Below are 26,384 nucleotides of genomic sequence, written 5' to 3'. Positions count from 1 at the left end.
AGTGTTAATTCCTATCCTCGACATGATTTCAACAGCTTAAATGGTGGGTGTATTCCTTGTCATGTTTTGCATATTTTCCTTTCTCTAGTCCTTACAGTATGACAGGTATTGAGCAATAGCCCGGCATTTTATCATCTGCTGGTCCTTATGATTAAATGTATGGGCTTATACCTGGACACTCATGTTTTCTTTTTTGGATATTTATTACATTTCACTGATCCCCGTCCCAACTCATTTGAGAGGTGTTGCACTTATCAAGTTAGAAATTAGTACATATGTCCCCCAAAACAATATTTTTTCTCGATTTTAACACTTAGTATGTTGTCTTTTCAGTATTCTCCATCTAATGAATGGATTTGAATGTTTTGAAAATGATAGCATTTTGATTTTATTCACTGTTTACCAAACGTCCCAACTTCACCGGAGTTGGAGTTTGTAGTATGCATCTAATGACAGAGGTGCACAGGTCTGTACTGCCCTAAGACCAAGAGCAGTTAGTCCTGTAACTACTTTAGTCAAAACTGAGTTTAGACTGACAATGGTCTTCATTACATCTCCTTTATCTTGTGACAAATCCTCATGGATTTTATTCACAGTTTACCAAATGTCCCAACTTCACCGGAGTTGGGGTTTGTAGATGCGCTGGGTCTAACTTGGACGTGCATAGAATCTTCATGTGAAAGGTGTAGGTTTACGCTCTATTGACCACAGCTATCAGCCAATCAGAATCGAGAACTGGACCGCACAGTGTTAGATTATCAAACATGACATGAAAGGTGCGAGGCAACGTCTGCTAGCTGTGGAGAATGTCTGACTGGAGTGCACTAGATGCATATGAAGTTATTATCCGTAGGTTAGTGGAGGAGCAGTCCTGTTCGTGTAAGCAGGTCAGGGAAGCGCTGCGGAATATCAATGTGGTCTCGAGAACGGTTCCAGTCTTTCCTCAATTTCGAATTTGTGCTCGTAAGAAAATTCAAAGATATGGTTACTCATGGCTTGGGTAAGACGGTGTAGAAGCAGTCGTGCCTCCAGCAGTGGCCGTTTATGGCAGGAAGGTGATGACAGGCATGCTGAGAGCCTCAGGATACAGGCTGGGCGAACGAGTTGTAAAGGGCCGTACACACACGTCGCTGCTATTTACTCGCTACTTGCTCACTCGTCTACTTGCCACTCGCTCTGGGTGATTTTGTTTACTGGTTGTCATGGTTCCCGCTGTCCGCACCAATAACGTCCGTACGAAACAAAATGTAGGCCTACGCTGTTTAACGTTGAACGTGTGCTGTGCACAACCATGCATATGAGCCTTTGATGGTGTACACTGTATGTATTTTCCTCAACACTTTTAACCAAAGTGTGATGGCGTGCAGAAGTTGGGTGGTCAGAACACTACAGGGGCAACGTCACCTGTCAATAATCTGTATTCTGCATTCCAATTGGTTACTTGCTTAACTCGCGTCGCTCGAAGATAAAATCAGTTTATCTCGGAACCCGCCCGCATCGCATCGCTTGTACTCTCCTCGCCTACTCGCCAGCGAGACTCACTGGAACACGTAGACATTCTATTGACTTCATCCGCTGAGCGAGTAACTAGCAGCGACGTGTGTGTACGGCCCTTTAGGCAGGCTCTGACGCAAATGACCCCACAGTAAACCCAGATGCGCAGAGAGGGGACGGCTCGCCAAACAAATCCACACCTTTACTATGCGGAGTATCCGGGGCATAAATTGCACGCAGATCAAAATAAGAAGTTGGTGGATTTTGGGGTTACAGAAGTTATTGCCTCAGATGGTTTCAGTTGGAAAATATTGGCATTTTCTGTCATGCCCATAAAAAATAACCTAACAATTTATGATGAAGTTTACCAGGATATTTGCTTAAACAATGGCCTTTTTGACCAATTAAGAGTGGACCATGGCCGTGAGTTCTACTTAGGTCTTTATCAACAACACAATCTCCAGGCCCTGCGCACTAACGTTAAGAGACTGCCCTTCATTCAAAGCCAATCAAGGCAAAACCATGCCGCAGAGCGAAAATGGGTTGAGGTCAACGCAAGAACCAATAACCCAATCAAACACATATTGTGTGCGTAGGGTGGCCATCGGTCCGTTTTTACGACCTGTTCACGACGTCCGTGTGTCCCTCTCTTTGTCTTTCCTTTCCTCCTAGCCTTTTGCTTATGTCCTCGAGTAACATGGAGGCCGCAGATATCGGAAACGCGACCGACTGTCAAGGTCTAGTTTGCGTCAATGACGTTGCCTCGCATCTCGAGGCCATAAGCAAAAGGCTAGGAGGAAAGGAAAGACAAAGAGAGGACGTCGTGAACAGGTCGTAAAAACGGACTGATGGCCACCCTAGCCGGAACCCATGTATAGCCTAGGCTAGAACTCTGCTCTACTGACCGTTTTAACAAAATGTAGGCCATTCGTGCCCAAATAGGTGGCATAGGCAACTCAGCCAGAGATTGTTTCTAGCAACCATCTCTGACTCAGCATCACCGTTTCTTTAGCTATAGGCTACTGATTGATGCAAAGGCCGTAAAACATAGGCCTATCACAATATGAAATCATGCCGCGAATAGGGTACTGTTTTGGAAAGTTTGCAGGTTGGCATAAAGCTGAGCAGTCGTTCTGTCAGATCTGTATGTCTCAAGCTGACTTGCCGTCCATTTCATTTGTAGGCCTATCTCTTCATCTGGCGCTATTTGAGAAGAGAGAATCTTTCTGTTGTAAAATATTGTTTTCAGACTCAGAGTACACAGATGTGTGGCAAAAAATATATTTTACATATTTTTCTGACATTTAAAAAATTGCACTAATTTACTGTGAAACATTGTGTACCACATGAAAGTGATCTCTTGTATTGCATATTTTGGAACTAAACAAATGTGTGTCCTTACTGCATCCATTCTTATTTCATTAATATCACATGAAATGTGTATCCTTATGGGATGACTTCAGATTGTAAACAGGTGTGAAGAGAGTTTACCCATATGATGATGAAGTGAACATAGTATGGCAGTTGATTTTGAATGACAGTGTGTTCCGTGTGAGAAGCATGGATTTTCTTCAAAATTGTGCCTATAGCCGGGGAGCCAAACTCTCAAAAGTGCTTTAAAATGGGAGGAACCTGACATGGCCTGCCATACTTTTTATTCGTGATTTTTTTGTTAGTTCTATCCCTTAGGACAAATAATTGGAGGGTCTGCTCGGGCGGAAATATCGCGAAAAAAAGTTGTGCCTATTTGAATGTATGTACCCTTCATTTTTCGAGAGAAATTTCTGAAAAATGAAAAATGACCTGAAATCCTTGGTGGCTTGGGTAAGCTGTCAATAAAGGCTTTCCAGGTGCACAGGACATACATGCTGACAACATTCAATTGAAAAAATATTTTAAAATCACATTTCAATAGGGTTTTGACTCAATTTGATGCTTCAAAATTAGGCGTTTTTTCACTTTTTTGCTATATTTACATCTTTACCTCATTGGCAATCAAGTTTTTCTTCATGTTTTGACATCAAACAATATGCCATTCTTTGTATTAAGAAGTATAGTGATACCACAACAAAAATTATGAAAATACAACCAAAATCAATGGATCTGTGATGACTGTAGTGTATGTACCCTTCATTTTTAGAGAGAAATTTCTGAAAAATGAAAAATGACCTGAAATCCTTGGTGGCTTGGGTAAGTTGTCAATAAAGGCTTTCCAGGTGCAAATGACACATCTACTGATGATATCCAATTAAGAAAATATTGTTAAACCACATTTGTACATGATTTTGGCTCAATTTTATGACCTAAAATTAGGCGTTTTTTCACTTTTTTGCTATATTTTCATCATTTCTTCATTGGCAATCAAGTTTTTCTTCATGTTTTGACATCAAACAATATGCCATTCTTTTTATTAAGCAGTATACTGATTCCACCGCAAAAAAGACCCAACTACCATAATCAATGGATCTGTGCGACTTCACCTCTAGTTGGTGATCAATAGGCCCGGAAACTCAATAGGATTGCCGGCTACAATCAAAATGCTGAAAAGCATACTGTATACTTAGCAATGATATAGGCCTACATCCTCTCTCACACACACACACACGCACACAAGTAATTTGGGAATTCTACAATGATTTGCACCCCAGGTGACACCCCCCACAATGTACATGTACTACGTACAGTACATCACCCGTACACTCTGTACATACTTTGTGGATGTGACAGTGAGCTATTTTCACAGAAGGGGGAGACCGCAGAATTACACAACTACCATTCAACACCTTCTGCCATCTACAGGCACAGTAACCCAGAGGAAAGCCTAGACTACTCTCAAAATTCTGAAAGATACACTGTGTGTACTGTTGAGTAGAGTACATAACTATCAATCCTGAAGGAAATTAAGGTCTCTAGCAGCATAAATAAATAGATATGCAAAACATGATACATATTATTGCACAACATATTTAACATGTAACACACATTTAGCCATAAGGCATTTCACACAACCACACACATACTGTTCTGTAATACACATCATATACACACAGCGCCTATACATACAGCAGTATGTCATGGAGATGAGGTTCTAGCGATTAAATGCCCATTCATTACCAGGAATAAGCTCACTTATAGCTTGAAAGTTGTGGGCCCTCATCTTCCAGAGGGTGGGGTAACCATAATAATATGTATCAAATTCAGGCAGGCAAAAAATGCATATGGTGCATATTATAAGGTCATACTCAATTTGCAATATCTGGACTTTTCCCATCTACTGTTGCTTTAAGTTTTTACCAAGGTATTGTATGATGGTAGAATTTGAACACTATGTAAAGCCTTCTCCAACCAACCTCAAGAATCTGAATGAGAGATCTAAACTCTGAGGAGGCTAATACCAATTGTGTTCCCTGAACCAATAGGTGCAACAACTTGTTTCTAAGTTCTTAAAACTTCTTTAAAGAAATGACCATATAAGGTCATATAAAATATGTCTGTTTGAGTGGTTAAATAATTTCCATCAACAGTCACTGAAATACTTTGTATTTGGAAAGCTGAATCAATATGCAATTATATCAATGGATTAAAAAATATATATACAGGCATATTTCAAAATTAATCAGGCTCAAATTATAAAATCATGATTCAGGAAGCATGAGCGATCATTGTTACACATGGATTGGCCACCACAGAGTCTAGACCTCAACCTCACTGAGAATCTTTGGGATATGCTGGAGAAGGTGTTACATAGTGTCCAGACTCTACCATCATCAATACAAGATCTTGCATTGGTGAAAACTTGGTGAAAGTAAGTCCATACATTGTATACATTTATTAAGACAATACAACACCAAATTTGTATCATAATTTAAGAAAAGGGTGGTCATATAACACAACAGTGTGTGAGACCTTTCCGATGCTGATGTTTTAGACCACACTGTGTAGAACCCTTTCTGATAGAGTGGAGGGGTGGTTCTCCTTATGTCAATCTCTAGTTTTTATGGAATTCCGCTGCAGCTAGTTGGTCCGGCACCAAGTTATCCACCTGTCGCCTGTACTCCCCATCCTACCCACCCTTGATACATCTCACAATTGCAGTGTCATTATGGTAACTTGCATGTGGTAGGTATAGCAAAAGCATGTGGTAGTGCTGTAGCAAAAGTAGGTGGTAGGGTGAACAACACCAAGGAGAACACCATTGTGGCACTCCAGTGCTGCTGACCACAGTTTGTGATGTAAGGTCATTTAGTCTGATGTGCTGGGGTCATTTATCCAGGTCACCAGAGCTGTATCCACCATCTGCAGAAGTTAGTCTCTCAGCAAAAGTGTCTGGATGTTTGAGGCACTACTAGAGAAATCAAAGAACATTATTCTCACTGTCTCCTTTGTCCAAGTGAGAATGTTCCCTATGTAGCAGTTACAGGATAACGTTCATAACTCCCACATTATCCTGATAAATAAACTGTATGGAATCCAGAGCATGGCAAACCTGGGTTTTCTTTCTGTTGAGCAGCAGTACCCACTCAAATGTTCTCATTATGTGAGAGCAGCTGGTCTGTAATCATTGTTGTGTTGCTTTTTGGGGACTGGTATGAGAGAAGAGGTCTTCTACTGTAGGCACTATCTACAGGTGCCTTAATCATTTATACACTCTTGTTGAAGATGTGTTGCAGTGGCTAAGCTACCTCTTTTGCACATATTTTAAATAATATTACAGGCTTGAGGACCAAAATGGATACATGAAATACACAGTACACCAATACTTCACAACAGCATACTTTCATACAGTAGCCTACATACAGTACATATAAACAGGGAAGCTAATGAAGGCACTTATACCAGTGTTCCCAGCTCATAGACATGTCCCTAACAAAGCTATGACCTGGATCAACCTGCGCAATCAGTTTCAGCCATCAGGATGCAGGATGCACCACAGATACTTTGTGGCATTTGCTACTGCCAGCTCTTAGATAGATAGATAGATAGATAGATAGATAGATAGATAGATAGATAGATAGATAGATAGATAAACAGGAGGGAACTTGAATCACAGTATCACACTCTTCCTAACATTGTTATTAATGTCAAACTCTACCTCATAATCAGAACAGATATAAAGGGGCTGTTGGAACTAACTCTTACTTGGAGATAGAATGGTAAGGTTGGCTGCATATAGCAAGTGATTAGTCAACACCAACTATCACCAACTATAAAACTTGTTTGTCATACCTCATTTCATCCATATAAGCATTGAATAAGGCTGGAGATAAAATGTTCCCCCGTCATACCCCGTTGATAACATTAAAACGTGTAGAGAGGATGTTTGCCCATTTAACATGCACACACACAAATTTGTACCAAACTACTGGGAACTCCCCCATGCAGATGTTTCAGCAGCTGCAGAACAGACCAATTAGTGGAGTCGAAGCAGTATTTCAGCGCTTCTTCTGCTTTTGGTGTCCACATCCTGACAGTGCGTGTGGTTGATAGTACTAATCTCTGGTAGAGGCATCCCAGGGATTTTCTGAGCTGTTGTCATCACATGCTGGAGTGCCTACTTGTCCTCTGATGGCACAGATGTGGAAGTTGACCAACAGTGGCTTCAGGATTTGGTAGCCCATCAGTTTATTCTGGTAGAAGAGACATTTTTGGACCTTGCTGACCACTGAGGCCATGTGAATACTCCAGGACACGTTCTCCAGGGATTTAAAGCTGCTGACCCTCTCCACCACTGTAGGAGTCACCAGAGGGGTCTGTGACTTCTGTGATTGTTTTTGTGAAAGTCCACAATGATTCCCTTGTTGATTTTGGAGTCCAATACAAAGTAATTGTTGTTACACCACGGCGGAAGATGTTTTGTCTTGTTCCTGTAGTATGTCTTGTCTTCATTCATAATTAGTGCGACAACGTGTCAGCAAATGAGGAGAAAGAGGCAGTTGTGGGTGGATAGGGTGTAGAGCAGAGGGCTTAGCACACACCCTTGAGGTGTGCTGGTGTTGATAACAAGAGGGAGCAGTTAGAGAGGAAATCCACAGTACATGATGGTTGTACAGTCTCAGATGGTGGGGTTTAGAACAAAGACTCTATGGCTGGATGGTGCTGGAGGCCAAACTGTGGTCCAAAAATGTGCATATATGTTCCTCAGCTCCATGTTCTCCAGTAGTGTATGAAGCATGCTGGCGATGATGTCCTATGTAGAACAGTTTGCCCTGTGTGCAAACTGCAATGGGTTATGTGATTCCTGAAAATATAGGCTTTCCAGGCTTTGTGTAGGCCCGCCTTTGCCCCCATCTGTGTAAATAGCTCACTGTGTCACATCCAGGAAGTAGGGCTATGTATGTGTAGGGTATGTACGAAGCATGTACAGTATGCAGGGTGTCACCTGGGGTGGAGATCATTGTAGGATCCCCAGATTAGGTGTGTGTGTGTGTGCGTGCGTGCGTGCGTGCGTGCGCGTGTGTGTGTGTGGGTGTGGGTGTATGTGTCTGTGTGTGTGTGTGCGCGCGTGTGTGTGTCATATTGCTCAATATTCAGCATGCATTTCAGCATTTTGATTGTAGGCTGAAATTCTATTGGCTTTCTGGGCCTGTTGATCACCAACTAAAGTTGGAGTCCCCACAGATCCATTGATTTTGGTTGTATTTTCATAGTTTTTTTGCTGTGGTACCACTATACTGCTTACTAAAAAGAATGGTCTATTGTTTGATGTCAAAACATGACAAAAAACTTGATTGCCAATGAAGAAATGAAAATATAGCAAAAAAAAGTGAAAAAACGACTAATTTAAGGTCTTAAAATTGAGCCAAAATCATGTACAAATGTGGTTTAACAATATTTTCTTTATTGGATATCATCAGTAGATGGGTCCTTTGCACCTGGAAAGCCTTTATTGACAGCTTACCCAAGCCACTAAGGATTTCAGGTCATTTTTCATTTTTCTGAAAATTCTCTCTAAAAATGAAGGGTACATACACTACAGTCATCGCAGATCCATTGATTTTGGTTGTATTTTCATAGTTTTTGTTGTGGTATCACTATACTTCTTAATAAAAAGAATGGCATGTTGTTTGATGTCAAAACATGAAGAAAAACTTGATTGCCAATGAGGTAAAGATGAAAATATATCAAAAATGTGAAAAAACGGCCAATTTTTAGGCATAATATTGAGTCAAAATCTTATTGAAATGTGGTTTAAGAATATTTTTCTATTGAATGTTGTCAGCACGTGTGTCCTGTGCACCTGGAAAGCCTTTATTGACAGCTTACCCAAGCCACCAAGGATTTCAGGTCATTTTTCATTTTTCAGAAATTTCTCTCAAAAAATGAAGGGTACATACATTCAAATAGGCACAACTTTTTTTCGCGATATTTCCGCCCGAGCAGACCCTCCAATTATTTTTCCTAAGGGATAGAACTATCCAAAAAATCACAAATAAAAAGTATGGCAAGCCATGTCAGGTCCAACCCAATTTTGGGACTTTGGCTCCCCGGCTACTAATCCAGAGAATTATGTGTAGTCTTTTGAAAAGAATGTGTTTTAAAAACTGAAATGTGAGTGCAAAGAAGGACTTATAGTTGCTTATTTATAGTGCTTATAGTTCAGTGACATTGGTTAGGGGAGTTGGGAAATGGGTGAGATGTTTCCAGAACTGTGTGTGAAGTACCAGAAATTGAGTGGAAACAATGGAGAAAAACTGTTAACAGGCAAACGTCATAGGAAGAATATATCATAATAAAAAGTAAAAATTATCATCTCAGACCTATGCGGGAGAAGCATACCATATCACAAGCATGTTTGTGTTCTGTATACACCCTATGCTATAGTTTTAATTGGGGGTTATGTAGGCTATGTCAGGAGACTGACTAAGAAGGCCATGCATGAAGAGAAACCAGTTCCTCAAGAAAGACTAGATGGACTAGATGGATGGCTGGCCACTTGCATCTCAACCGCAACGGACTTAAACATGCTTTCATAAATCAATCGATTCTAGGGTTACTACAAGGCTCACGTGAGATTTACTACAAATGCGTACCACAACAATCCTATCGTAAGAAGGAGCAGCTGTTGATAAATCCAGCATCTGAAAACCATCGTAATTAGAATAACGCCTTCTCTAAAACGGCGGGAAGGAGACCGCACCCCTCAGTTTGCGACATGGAGAGATGCAAACCGGCTAAAACCTCTGCGTTTCTGGTTGAATGACAGCTTGAAATTAGGCATTACGGGAGGTAGACAACAAAATAACACGTGGAAATAATCAACAACCGCAGTTAACAGTGTTTCAGTTGTCAATATGGAAGGAGGTTGATTGATTTCCTAATAATGATCATTATAATTAAATATTTGATTGACTACAGCAGAAGTATTGAAGATAATGATACACTTCTTTTAAATAATGATAATAAACTTTATTTGAAACAAGGTCAAGAATAAAGGGTCCTACGTGAAACTGGCCAACAAACAATGCCCAAACCATTTCTTGGGGAAGGAGAGTTTTGTCCAGTGCGGTGTGCGCCACGTGTCAAGTGTATTCGGATAGTAGTTGTGTGCGAAACTCAACCGGGAGCTTATTATGTGTTGCTTGATGTGCGCCTGAACTTGCAGCTGTTAAAAAAGAAGGGACGTCAGTTATTCATGGATGCTGCAGGCACACTTGTAGCAATTGTACAGTCCGCCATCCAAAACCTGAATGTGCATAGCATGTGCATTTGCATTTGTGCTCTGTTCCTCAGGACCATGGGATTCTCATGACCCACTCCATGGGAAAAAACATCTTGTGGGTGTCACTCAAGTAACCTACCTATCTCACCCGTGTGCCCACCAGCGACCACGAGCGTTAGGACACCGCTGGTTCCATTGTTCCCACGACTGAAGGCACGCTCCAATACGTGTTGTATATTGCACAATTATTCACACATCACATCAAATCACAAATTAGTAGTCTCTTGGTGTTGTTGACCTATGCCAAATTGAAGCAGCGCTCCCAGCAAGGCTGCACCAATTCAAACGGGTAGAGAAGTTGGGTTATAGTCAAAATATGCAATGTAAAAATGTTTTGTAATTATATAAGGCCACATATTTATGATAATGACTTGTTGGCTACAACTGCTGCTCAAGTGTGCGATCATAGTCATCTCAGGTACAACTTGAAAACTGCGTATCCCATCTGAGACCTGTCGTACCAATTCCATCTTCCCTGCGCTTACAATGAGATTTGATAAATGCCAACCTGTCGCAGAAAAGAACGTACGCATCATGTACGCATGTTTTTCGTCTTACGTTAGCTTGATAAATGAGGGCCAATGTGTCTCTGCTGTTACCTAACTAATACGCTTATGTTACTAATAGTCTTAAACATTCAAGCAAAATTCCTCTTGAATATACATCTGAAGAGCTCTTTTCCAAAATGAGAGATCCATTTTATAGAATGTTGGGAAATTGACATTTTTGTATTGGGAATTCCATTGAATTGCATTGCAAAATTATTTCCATGGAGGTTTAAAAAGTATGTTCTCAAAACATTTGAATGGCAAGAATTCACACAGAGATGATAGGACTTCTTAACAGTCAATTCCAATATTAAACTGCAAAAAGTCAAAAATGGTGGATATAGCGTTTTGGAAAAGAACTCTTCATATCTTTCTGTATATTTGGCAATATGTTTATTTATTCTGGGGTCATATTGACCCTGAGGATAATAGATTAGGTATAGGTTACCATCCTTGATAAACAAATTTGTTTTTCTTTTCAGATGTTATAAATAACAGAAATTCATAGAGTATTCAGAGTATATGGAGCAACTGAAATTCCAATAATATCTGTTTATCTGTTTTAGATGAATCACTGACATTTTATTGCTATTTTCAAATTTTCCTCATGGGTTAGTTTTTTGGTGTGTGGGTGCTGGGATGTATTGACTTTTATGTCACCAACAGAGCAACATTAAATATCTGAGACGAAAAACGTGTGTGTCATGTTTGGTTTCTGCTGATTTTGAAGACATTTTAGTGGCTGGAGTCAAAATGACTGCAAGGATCACGGATGTTACCTAAATCTGAGGGTAACACACACTCACACACACACACACACACACACACACACAGAGGTATAAACACGCCCACAACCAGTTAACTGTCAAAAACCCCCGCAATTCCATGAGCACTAAGTTGTTAAAGACACCCACAGATGCAGGTGTACAAAAGGCCGAGTTGGACGGAAGGAAGTATGGCCATTGGGTGTGCTCTACATACTTTAAGTGATGACCAAAAAGAGGCAGTTTGGAATGTTTGGAACTTTACCAATGTACACACACACACACACACACACACACACACACACACACACACACACACACACACACGTAGAAACACACCCTTTAAGACACCCACAGATGCAGGTGTGCAAAAGACAGATTTGGAAGGACAAGTGTGGCCATTGCCATCCTGAGACAGAGAGAGACTGACAGAGACAGAGACACACGCTCGTAGACTAGGGGGAATACAGAAAAGAAGAATTACCTAAGAAACTGAGGCAACCTAGTTACGTGGGGTGGACTAATACTGAGAAAAACAAACTGTGACAAAATCTGCATCTTCTCTACTAGAGAAAACGTATTATCTTAGAGACTCAGAGTTTCAGAGAAGGGGCCTACTCTGGTGCTAAGGAGAACTGAAGAGGAGGGTCTTGGTTGCCAGGGACAACTAAAGAGAGGGTCTTGGTTGCCGGGAGCGACTGGGAGATGAGGGTTCCAAGCAGTTGGCTGTGCCTCGTGGTGGTGGTTGGTCTCCTGATGCAGGGTGAGTCTCCCATTGGCCAGACAGACATCTCACTGCAATTCTATTGGTCGAACTGACCTATTAACAATGTTTAATTGACAACTTAATTGACCAATTAATGTTACCATTTGCTAATTAGTGTTACCTTTGCCTCTGACTAGAATTGTGTTGGTCAAGAGGGATGAAAGCTGACATATTAAGAAGTTGTTTGATTGGTCAAGCTGGATTGGTCAATTAACTTGTCAATTAGTGGCATTGTACCCGATTGCTGCTGACGTGTCGTTGACTATTTCGTTCTTACACACTGTAATGAAATGCATTTAAATAAGTAGCCTAAAATATGTATGGAATAGCGGCCGACGAGGTGTCCCGATATCAAGGGAAATAATGGACGAGGCGGAGCGTTCTAAACAGCCCGACGGCGCAGCCGAAGGGCTGTTCGCTTCGCCAAGTCCATTTTCCCTTGATATCGGGACACCCCGAAGGCCGCTATTCCTCTTATCACCCGGTTACCAGCATTTAAGTATTAATTTATTAATATGTTGACCTAAGGCTTTGTGAGAAAGTAGATTCACTACTGCGCTTGGTACGTTGCTATGGGCACCACTTCCTAATCTAGTGAGACTAGAATTAGTAACGGGGTCTTGACTAGACAACCAGATGCGATAGAACTAACGACGCGGTTTTAACTAGACAACCAGATGCAATAGAACTAGTAACGGCACTTCGCCAGAAAGTTAGAAAAGAAGCAACTTGGACGCCCGCATGACATCATAGGTGTCCTGCTACCGGGGAATAAAGGACACCTGCTCAGCCAATCAGAAGACGTTCCGTCTGCTCACTGGGTGATAAAGGCTTAAATCATTAACAATTGGCAAGATATATGTCGCGGTACAGACTTTTGGCTGTTGTATGCATTTCTGAAAAGTTGATGGTTGCTCTTTGGCTTCAGTTTGGCGAAAATACCTTTCTTCACTTAAAGTTCATTAGCCAGGTTTTTCATCATGCAAATCCAAAATGGCCACTGGGCAGTCCCATAAACTGCAATGTGTCATTTCTCCTGTGAAAGGAGTACAGCTGTATTTCTGGTGTCTATACTCATATGTTTTCATGGGCAGGTAATCCATTTCTGTGTTGTATTATAAGAATTTTGCTAATTTTTTGTTATTACATGTGTGCATACCAAAAACATAAAAAAAACATATTTACCATAGTGGCTGCCAATGTTGGCACCTTAACATGTAGAACGGGTCTTGCACTTTCCATAGAGTTGATGTGCCAATGAGCTAATGATCCAGATTCATAGCTTGGTGGATTCAAATGAATTATATGATTTCCCATTTCCTTGCATTAGATTGGCAGGATAATTGTGACTCTATCCGAATCGTTACTTGCAGTATTTACCACACTAAGATTATAGAAAAACAGCAAGTCAACACTTTTTAATATTCATGTTATACATTGAAAAATTAAATAAGTTGACATTTTGCCTTTATCCTGCTATACATTTCTTCAGGGTGGTTTGGACCAGAACATCAAACATGTCTCTATTGATTATAGGTTTTAATATTGGGAGAAAAATGATTAAAGATTTTTTGGGTTGTTGTACTACCATATCAGCTATAAGACATGGATAACATAACTACTAATTGTATCACTTTAGGAAGTATAAAGAGTGAATTTGTAGAGGTTTTCATAGTTTTGGTGGTCAAAAAACGAGTTGCTTATTGAAAGATAAAATACCTGTGAAGTCAAAAAGATGAATGCATATAATGGTATGGATATGACTGTATACTAAGTTAACTATGAGATGAAAAACCATATTTGATGAGAACTAATCTTTTTAGGTATGGCTGAATTTCTATCATGGGTCAAAAATGACCCGTGAATGCCATAGGTGTATACAGCTTTTCAATTAAACTAATGAAGTCTCTGCGGGCCAGATGAAATGACTCAATGGGCCACATGTTGCCCAAGCATAGTTGCTAGCCACCTTGGGTAGTTGCCAATGGGAAATCTCATTGCAAAAACAACAAAGTTGCTAACATAGTTTAGCTAATACAGTATGCCTTTGAGGATTGCAAGACCAACTGGAAGCAGATGTGTCTCATCCCGAAGTGTCCTTGACCAAGTCACCTAACCACACTGAAAGCTGGAGAGATTTAAATTTCAAATGATTTCATGACATGTTCAGTTGTTAAATGTTAAATTAAATGTTCATTTCAAATATTCCAGTTATTGCGCAAACGCCCTAAAGCACTCATGGACTCTAGTTACTCCGTGACTGAGCTGTTTCCCAGGTGAAGTAGGGTAATGGTAAGAGTACCTTGAGCAATGTGAAGGTCTGGACCTCACTGATTTTGTCCAAGGTTTATTATTATTATTATTATTATTATTTTTTATACATATATATTTTTACGCCAAATATGCCAAACTTAATCAAACATACAAAATTCAAAACCTCTGTGAAATGCGCTTTGCAAATTGTGCTTAACATCCATGCGCTATGTTTTCTATTTTTAACTTTCTGTGCTCTGTTTGTTCAACCACCACTACAGCTCCAGCGACCACCACCACCACCACCACTACAGCATCAACCACCACCACAACTCCAACCACCACCACCACTACAACTCCAACCACCACCACCACCACAACTCCAACCACCACCACCACTACAACTCCAACCACCACCACCACCACTACAACTCCAACAACCACCACCACTACAACTCCAACAACCACCACCACAACCACCACCACCACCACTACAACTCCAACCACCACCACCACAACAACTCCAACCACCACCACCACTACAACTCCAACCACCACCACTACAACTCCAACCACCACCACCACTACAACTCCAACCACCACCACCACTACAACTCCAACCACCACCACAACAACTCCAACCACCACCACAACAACTCCAACCACCACCACCACCACCACTACAACTCCAACCACCACCACCACAACAACTCCAACCACCACCACCACTACAACCACCACCACCACCACTACAACTCCAACCACCACCACCACCACCACTACAACTCCAACAACCACCACCACAACTCCAACCACCACCACAACAACTCCAACCACCACCACAACAACTCCAACCACCACCACTACAACTCCAACCACCACCACTACAACTCCAACCACCACCACCACTACAACTCCAACAACCACTACAACTCCAACCACCACCACCACCACAACAACTCCAACCACCACCACAACAACTCCAACCACCACCACTACAACTCCAACCACCACCACCACCACCACTACAACTCCAACAACCACTACAACTCCAACCACCACCACCACTACAACTCCAACCACCACCACCACTACAACTCCAACAACCACCACCACTACAACTCCAACCACCACCACCACCACTACTACTCCAACAACCACCACAACAACTCCAACCACCTCCACTGCAACTTCAACCACCACCACCACTACAACTCCAACCACCACCACTACAACTCCAACCACCACCACTACAACTCCAACCACCACCACTACAACTCCCACAACCACCACTACAACTCCAACCACCACAACAACAACTCCAACCACCACCACCACCACTACAACTCCAACCACCACCACTACAACTCCAACCACCACCACCACTACAACTCCAACCACCACCACTACAACTCCAACCACCACCACCACTACAACTCCAACAACCACCACTACAACTCCAACCACCACCACCACTACAACTCCAACCACCACCACTACAACTCCAACCACCACAACAACAACTCCAACCACCACCACCACCACTACAACTCCAACCACCACCACCACTACAACTCCAACCACCACCACCACTACAACTCCAACAACCACCACCACTACAACTCCAACCACCACCACCACCACTACTACTCCAACAACCACCACAACAACTCCAACCACCACCACTACAACTCCAACCACCACCACCACAACAACTCCAACCACCACCACAACAACTCCAACCACCACCACTACAACTCCAACCACCACCACTACAACTCCCACAACCACCACTACAACTCCAACCACCACCACTACAACTCCAACCACCACAACAACAACTCCAACCACCACCACCACCACTACAACTCCAACCACCACCACCACCACTACAACTCCAACCACCACTACAACTCCAACAACCACCACCACTACAACTCCAACCACCACCACCACCACTACAACTCCAACCACCACCACAACAACTCCAACCACCACCACCACTACTACTCCAACCACCACCACTACAACTGCAACCACCACCACCACTACAACTCCAACCACCACCACCACCACTACAACTCCAACAACCACCACCACTACAACTCCAACCACCACCACTACAACTCCAACCACCACCACCACCACCACTACAACTCCAACAACCACCACCACTACAACTCCAACCACCACCACTACAACTCCAACCACCACCACTACAACTCCAACCACCACCACCACTACAACTCCAACCACCACCACCACTACAACTCCAACCACCACCACCACCACTACAACTCCAACCACCACCACTACAACTCCAACCACCACTACAACTCCAACCACCACCACCACCACCACTACTACTCCAACAACCACCACAACAACTCCAACCACATCCACTACAACTGCAACCACCACTACAACTCCAACCACCACTACTACAACTCCAACCACCACCACCACTACAACTCCAACCACCACCACTACAACTCCAACCACCACCACTACAACTCCAACAACCACCACTACAACTCCAACCACCACAACAACAACTCCAACCACCACCACTACAACCCCAACCACCACCACCACCACTACTACTCCAACAACCACCACCACTACAACTCCAACCACCACCACCACCACTACAACTCCAACAACCACCACTACAACTCCAACCACCACCACCACTACAACTCCAACCACCACCACTACCACTCCAACCACCACCACCACTACAACTCCAACAACCACCACAACAACTCCAACAACAACCACCACCACCACAACAACTCCAACCACCACAACAACAACTCCAACCACCACCACTACAACCCCAACCACCACCACCACCACTACAACTCCAACCACCACCACTACTACTCCAACAACCACCACTACTACTCCAACAACCACCACCACTACAACTGCAACCACCACCACTACAACTCCAACCACCACCACCACAACTCCAACCACCACCACCACCACCACTACAACTCCAACCACCACCACCACCACCACTACAACTCCAACCACCACCACTACAACTCCAACAACCACTACAACTCCAACCACCACCACAACTCCAACCACCACCACCACTACAACTCCAACCACCACCACTACAACTCCAACAACCACCACCACTACAACTCCAACCACCACCACTACAACTCCAACCACCACTACAACTCCAACCACCACCACTACAACTCCAACCACCACCACCACTACAACTCCAACCACCACCACAACTCCAACCACCACCACCACCACCACTACAACTCCAACAACCACCACAACAACTCCAACCACAACCACCACCACTACAACTCCAACCACCACCACTACAACTCCAACAACAACCACCACCACCACAACTCCAACCACCACCACTACAACTCCAACCACCACCACCACCACTACAACTCCAACAACCACCACAACAACTCCAACCGCCACCACTACAACTCCAACCACCACTACAACTCCAACCACCACCACTACAACTCCAACCACCACCACTACAACTCCAACCACCACCACCACCACTACAACTCCAACCACCACCACTACAACTCCAACCACCACCACAACAACTCCAACCACCACCACCACTACAACTCCAACCACCACCACTACAACTCCAACCACCACTACAACTCCAACCACCACCATCACCACTACAACTCCAACCACCACCACAACTCCAACCACCACCACCACAACTCCAACCACCACCACCACTACAACTCCAACCACCACCACCACCACCACCACTACAACTCCAACCACCACCACAACTCCAACCACCACCACCACTACAACTCCAACCACCACCACCACCACTACAACTCCAACAACCACCACAACAACTCCAACCACAACCACCACCACTACAACTTCAACCACCACCACAACTCCAACCACCACCACCACCACCACTACAACTCCAACAACCACCACCACCACAACTCCAACCACCACCACTACAACTCCAACCACCACCACCACCACTACAACTCCAACAACCACCACAACAACTCCAACCACAACCACCACCACTACAACTCCAACCACCACCACTACAACTCCAACCACCACCACCACTACAACTCCAACCACCACCACAACTCCAACCACCACCACTACAACTCCAACCACCACCATCACCACTACAACTCCAACCACCACCACAACTCCAACCACCACCACCACTACAACTCCAACCACCACCACCACAACTCCAACCACCACCACCACTACTACTCCAACCACCACCACCACCACCACCACCACTACAACTCCAACCACCACCACAACTCCAACCACCACCACCACCACCACTACAACTCCAACCACCACCACCACCACTACAACTCCAACCACCACCACCACTACAACTCCAACCACCACCACAACTCCAACCACCACCACCACAACAACTCCAACCACCACCACCACTACTACTCCAACCACCACTACAACTCCAACCACCACCACCACTACAACTCCAACCACCACCACTACAACTCCAACCACCACCACCACTACAACTCCAACAACCACCACTACTACTGCAACCACCACTACAACTCCAACCACCACCGCCACCATTACAACTCCAACCACTACCACTACAACTCCAACCACCACAACTATAGCTCCAACCACCACCACCACTATATCTCCAACCACCACCACTTCAGCTTCAACTACCGCCAGTGCAACTCTAAACACCACCACTACAGATCTTAACACCACCACCACTACAGCTCCGAACACCACAACTACAGATCTTAACACCACCACTACCACCACTACAACTCCAAACACCACCACTACCACCACTTCAGCTCCAAACACCACCACTACCACCACTACAACTCCAAACACCACCACTACCACCACTACAACTCCAAACACCACCACTACCACCACTTCAGCTCCAAACACCACCACTACCACCACTACAGCTCCAAACACCACCACCACTACAGCTACAACCACCACTACTACAGCTACAACCACCACCACCACTGCAGCCCCCACCATCACGCAGGTCCCAAATCCGACGGTTGTTGTGCAGGTTGTGATTGTCATCGTCTTCACCCAGGAGCTTACCGACACCCAGAGTTCTGCATTCCAGAAGCAGGCTGCGGAGGTTGAAGCAGTGGTAAGTCTAAAGCTTTTATAAATAATATTAATGATAATAACAACAACAACTATTATTATTGTTATTAGTAGTAGTAGTAGTAGTAGTATTGTTGTTATTATTTTGTTGTTGTTTCTGTCGTTGTTATTGTTGTTGTTGATGTTGTTATTATTAAGCGGGCTTGCCACGCTTTTAGTGATCTCTAAGTCCTGTTTATTATTGGTTATCTAGTGCAGGTCTGTAAAAATGGAAGCCGCTTCTCCTCCCAGGGCTTTTGAGAAAGACACCGTTCAAACACTAAAACAACCGGCTCGGCTTGGAGATTTCAAAAAATGCTTTTTGTGTCCATACCCCTTATCGTTTTTTTCCGTTTTCGTCGATTTTGTGCAAGTTTGGGTCCCCATAGAAAACAATGGTAGAATCTTCCGTCCACTCTACAGATCAGAGTGTAGGAGACTTTTTCCTTCATAAATCATCAACACTTGCACCTAGAAGTTTAGTTGACGCGTTGTTAGCCTGCTCTATGAGATGACTCTAAACGGTGAAAAGTTCATGTCCCAACTCCCATTACTTTTTAACCCTCTGGTTGTGTTAGAAACATGGTTAGTAGTTTGTTTTTAATTTAGGTATAGAGATATCAAAAATAAAACTGCTCAGCTCTGCCCCAAAAGGCAAGCCCGCTTCCAGCATTTTCTGCGAAAATGCAATCTAGTTATAATTGGTACCCCGCTTCCTAAGACATATCATTGTCATACATAACCATGACAGAACACTTGGCATGAGCATTCAAGATTTCAATGACTGTTGTCATTAATTATCATGTAGTCCATTATGCCACACTTTTTACAGTCAATCTGACATTGTTGAGATGCCTTTGTTATGACAACATCACATTTACCACGATGACAAAGACTGCTCATGCCTTTGTCACGACAATTTGACATTTGCTCAGAACCCTCGCTGGGAAGCATCTATGTCATGGCAACTTGACATTAATGACTTGACAATTATTGACAGCAGTCATTAACATTCATTAATGTTATGTCATAGTTATGATTATGTTATGCCAGTCATATGAAAGGGGGTGTCAAGTAAAGTGTTACCAATAAGGGTAATAATTAGTGCTGTCAAAATTGTCAAGTTAACGCATTATTATTGAGTTAACGCAACTCCTTTTAACGCCAATATTTGTTTATCTTAAGTTTAACGCTCACTGTGCCCCAGTAATTTTTGTTCAAAAACTGGCTAATCGCCGAGTTGTTAGACTACAACTCCCAGCATGCCCGGTAACAGACACGCTGTGAAGAGTGCCCCCTCGGGACTCGGCAGTTGGGAGCTTCAGCTGTCAAATACACACGCACACAGCGTCCGACCTCCAACAGTGAGGTAGACAACAAGGAAGGCGTTAATAAATTAACTAGGCCTATTTCATAGCACTTAAGTTGGAACTAGGCCGACACTTGAAAATTGTCATTATTAATGTCAGGGCTGTCATAAGCAACATTTGAGCTTTATCTTCAGGCTTGTTGGTTTTCTAACTAAGTAATACATCTTTATGAATGTAATAGTAGTCTGCAAATATCAGCTGAAAGGCCTAAAATATAATAGGCCTATAATTCTTCAAGAGTGGCAAGGTGCAATCTGTTTTGCTCACCCCTATTTTTATCATAGGCCTATGCTATTATTGCAGATGCCAATATATTTAACCGTCCATGTTTTCAGTTAAAAAAAAGTACTTTTGCACAAACCTAGCCTATTTTCTGTACATTGATAATCGTATTAAACATTATTTTCAATGAAACAAAATTGTGTGATAAAAATGTGATTAATCGTGAGTGAGTTATAAAAATGTGATTAATCGTGAGCATTTGTGCGATTAATCGAGATTAAAATATTTTAATCAATTGACAGCACTAGTAGTAATAAAATTGATAATAATGATGATAATAACAATAACAATTACTATAATAATAGTAATAATAGTAATAACTAATAACTGCACTCTTTAATAGTAATAGTAATAATAATAATATTAACTTCTCTCGTTCATTTCTCTGCAGTTTGATGGTATCTACAAGAAAATATATGGAGAGCGTTTTGAGAGGACAATTGTCACGGGCTTCAGGTAGGCATGTGGGTTGAGTGTGTATGTGTGTGTTTCTGTGTGTGTGTGTGTGTGTGTGTGTGTGTGTGTGTGTGTGTGTGTGTGTGTGTGTGTGTGTGTGTGTGTGTGTGTGTGTGTGTGTGTGTGTGTGTGTGTGCGTTCCTGTGCGTGTACACTTGCATATTAAGTTTGTGTGTGAAACTAATCGTCTGTTTGCATCCTACCATAGGCAGAAAGTGTCTGGTACAAGCAGCAGCAGCAGGACGGACAATGTGGAGACGGATGTTGAGCTGGTGTTCAATGAGGAGTCCACCGACCCACTTCCTGCCGATACAGAGATAAAGGAGGCACTGGTGGAGGCCGTCAACGAGCCAGGATTCAACAACACACTGAGTCTGGATACCAACTCTGTTGTTATCACAAGTAAGGATCTACACACACACACACACACACACACACACACACACACACACACACACACACACACACACACACACACACACACACACACACACACACACACACACACACACACACACACACAACCTAGGGCTGTCCAATATGCCAAATCTGTATTGTGATATCAATATTGCTGTCAAACAATATCAAATTCCATGATATCGAGTTGAAACTATATTGTCATTTGCCTTTAGTGCCAAAAGGTAGGTTAAGCTAAGCAGAATACATTCCCCTCCAATTGAGCTACTGCGAGCACAAAACAGATTTGCTACCCAACACTCATGCAGAACACCAAGGTGTGTTTCTCTATGGCCCTCCACTTTCACTGCTGAAGGGAGGGAAGATTGTTAATTGTTTTGCACAATTATTTGTCTTTAAAAGAAATATCATCTAAAAAAATGTCAATATTGACTAATAATCGTGATATTGATTTTTCTCATAATCGAGCAGCCCTAAAACACTCATGCACGCCCACGCACACACACACACACACACACACACACACACACACACACACACACACACACACACACACACACACACACACACACACACACACACACACACACACATACACACACACACATACACACACACACCATAGACTCCACCTAATGAACCCATGTTGTCATACTTCCAGGTGCTCCGAGGTCCACACCTAACGTCCAGTTCAAAACCAATGAGACGTTTACAGCCGACCTGACCAACTCCAGCTCCACAGCGTATCAGGACAGAGCCATGCTCATCAAAAAAGAGGTAGGAAACGTCACACATACAGTACACTACAGAGAAGGCAATGCCACACATGCACTACACAGATACACATGTATAAGGACAGAGTCGTGCTCATCAAAAAAGAGGTAGGTAGTATAATGACAAGAGCTAGGCTCATCAAAAAAGAGGTAGGCATTTCGGGGCAGTATCATGGTTAGGGAGTTGGACTCTAGATTACAGGGTTGCATGTTCAATCCCCACCCATACCAATCCCTCCGCTCCGTGGATAGAGTGTTCTGGAGCAAGGCACCTACTGTATCCACACACTGCTCCAGGAACTGTGACCAATACCCTGTAATATCTGTAAATCACTTGCAATGTTATTTAACTGCTCCAGTGACTGTAACCGACACCCTGTAATATCTGTGAGCCACTTGCAATGTTATTCAATTCAAAATCAAAGTATTCAATATGACTGGAAAAATTGCGCTTTTCATACATGAAAAGGGGGATCTGCTTGATGGTCCGCCATTTTCAATTTCCAGAAATAGCCATTTTTAGCTACGAAAATGACAGTACTTGGGCCATACTAGAAAATATTAGTTTATTACTTAGTAAACGTTCATAAAAAGATCAAATTTGGCAACAGGCAACCCAGTTTCAATGAGCAGCATAGTTGCAGTAGGCCTACCTTTTTGACCATTTCCTGCACAGTGTACCTTTAAGCATCAGCCAACTTGGGACGTAATTAATTAACCTTTTAATTCTACCCTATATCCCTTTAATGTGCATAATGTGGCCAGCCGTGGCCAGGTGATTAAGAAGATGGGCTTTAGCACAGAGGGTTGTAATTTCAAATCCCATCCCTACCTCTCCTTACCACACTCCATGGCTGAGGTGGCCCTTGAGCAAGTCTCCTAAGCCCACACTGCACCAGGGACTATAAATAATAACCTGTACTTAAAAGAACCGTAAGTCGCTTTGGATAAAAGTATCAGCTAAGTCTAATGTAATTTAATGTAATTTAATGCATACCCAAACCTACAAACTGTACTAATGTGGCAAATGTTTCTTCTTTCCAGCTTGAGCCGTTCTTCATTCAGGATTACTCGCCCTTGTTCATAAGTCTGACCACCAGGAATTTCAGGTTGATATTAAATACTTTAATTTGATGAAAACTATTAATGATTTGCATGGTTTTGACTGACCGTGTGCTTGACACTCCTGTGTATTATTATTGCTATTGTTATTGTTATTACAGTTTTTTTGACAACCAGGGATTTTCTTCATGAAAATTGGGTGTAATCCAGATAATTGTGTGTAGTGGTTTGAAAAGAGTGTATATTAAAACTGAAATGTGAATGTAAAGAAGGAATTGTGCTTAGTGTTCAGTGACATTGGTTAGGGGAGTTGGGAAATGGGTGAGATGTTCCGAGAATTGTGTGTGAAGTACCAGAAATTGTGTGGAAGCAATCGAGAAAAACTGTATTACCTCTGCCAAGGAGATTATATTTTCGGTTACGTTGGTTTGTCTGTCTGTCTATATGTCAGCAGGATACAGTAACTCAAAAACTTACAAACGGATTTGGATGAAACTCTGGAGTTGTTGGAAATGACCCAAGGAGAAAGTGATTAAATTGTGGTGGTGATCCGGATCACGAACCGGAACCAGGATTTTTAAAAAAGATTCTTCACCATTGATAGCCTAGAAATCTAGTCGCCCCTAGTGACCGCAAATTGAATTGCGGACAGGGTGAATATTGGCATTTCAGTTTCTAACTCCACAAAAAGAAGGCAGAAAGATTTAAAATAAAAAATATTGTGTAACATAGTCAAATGTCCTATCAAACAGCTTCCTTGGCAGAGGTCTGCACTCTCTGAGTGAATTTCTAGTTATTAATGTTTCCATTCTATTTTTATCTAGTTTTTTCTATATGTTAAATGTTCAATGTTAAATTTTCAGTTGTTATTTATTAATTCATCACGTCATTGTTACTACTTCATCACTGTTATTTGTTCTGTCTCATACTTTAATGTCTGTCTGTAAATGTCCTGGCCTGGTATAGAGAGAGAAACATAATTTAATTTTCATTGTATGACCTGGGGTAATGAAGAAAGTAACAATCAATGCTGACTTGACTTGACTGTGTGCTTGACACTCTTGTTCTGTTTATCTGATCTTTCAGCCAAGGCTCGATCATCCATAACACGGATCTGACATTCACGGCCAATGGCACCCTTCCAAACACCACAGAAATATACACCACCATGCAGCGAGCTGCCCTAAGTGGAAACCTCACTTTCACTATCACCTCGCTCAACGGTATAGGTGAGTCACTTATTACGTAACTAGCTGGTGAAAAATGTCAGAGGTCAAATATATTATTTGGCATATTCTGTTTTAAATCACATCTTCCTCTTTTATATCGCATAACTCTGGCTACAGTTGAAATGTGACATAGGATCTATACAGCATAGAAGAGACAGAAGGATAACTCTCACTCCAGTTGGAATGTTACTGACGTGCTCATGGTCCTTCTATGTAGCATACAGCTCATACCACACTAAAATGTGACGTGATTTATTCAGCATGGAATGAATAAAGGGATAACTCTTAATCCAGTTGAAACATGACTGCAATCCTTATGTTGTATAATTCTCATAATCCCTCTCCAGATGAGATGTAATTGATGTCCTTGTGTGTCTTTTATTTCATGTATATAAATCCCGTAAGTCTTGCTGCAGTTGAAAAATAGTTGATGTCCACCATTGTTTTCCTTCTATTTTGTATAAATGGGTAACACTTAACTTGACGTGTTCCTGCATAACACATTCATAGCAGCTGTTATAAAGTCAGCATGAAGCATTCATGATTATTTTTGTTTCCTTCTGCCATCAGCTGTTTCCTCTGGCATGGCCTGCAGTGTCAACATTGTCGTCACCTGGATTCTGGTGGGCGGGGCTCTCCTGCTACAGGGGCAGTGGTTGGCTCTGTGAAACGCCGCTCACCAAACCATCCAATGATGTGAGGACTTACTCACAGAGGAGGGTGAAGGATCCATTCCAAATGAAGGACTATTATCATATGTATAAGAAGTTATTTAAAATATTCTTAATATTGTAATCATGCTTTGACTTATTTATGTCTTCTCTGTCTGGATTACACATATGAAGTCCAAATAATTTATCATATGTAATGTTTCGGTGACAATAGTTTAAAATGGGAGTTTCCTGATTTTACATGCCTCACTGTATATGTCAAATAAATAATTTATTTTCTTTGAGGGTACAGTATGACTTTTTTTTAGTACTTAAGTACTGAGATTTCAGATACCCGTTCACAAATACAATCTTTTCCCAGTCTATTTATTACCATTGTCAATTCAGTATAGGCCTTTTCAT

At 42.4% G+C, this 26,384-nt stretch overlaps 1 protein-coding gene across 1 annotated transcript; it reads left to right on the top strand.

Moving 5' to 3' along the window:
• Positions 1-16,852: 16,852 nt before the first annotated feature.
• Positions 16,853-26,181, top strand: LOC134458663 (mucin-2-like; the record flags this gene model as incomplete). Its single annotated transcript, XM_063211096.1, has 10 exons — positions 16,853-17,350; positions 17,408-17,899; positions 17,942-18,754; positions 19,640-19,726; positions 21,766-21,830; positions 22,039-22,232; positions 22,909-23,024; positions 24,065-24,129; positions 25,169-25,311; positions 25,882-26,181. Coding segments are annotated over 10 exons (2,571 nt in total), but the record flags the coding sequence as incomplete, so codon positions are not given.
• Between the last annotated feature and the right edge of the window lie 203 nt (positions 26,182-26,384).

Source organism: Engraulis encrasicolus, chromosome 1 (assembly GCF_034702125.1).
Source record: "Engraulis encrasicolus isolate BLACKSEA-1 chromosome 1, IST_EnEncr_1.0, whole genome shotgun sequence".
In the NCBI taxonomy this organism is placed as follows: domain Eukaryota; kingdom Metazoa; phylum Chordata; class Actinopteri; order Clupeiformes; family Engraulidae; genus Engraulis; species Engraulis encrasicolus.
The sequence above is the reverse complement of the archived record's forward strand: the minus strand, read 5'-3'. Positions and strand labels throughout refer to the sequence as shown.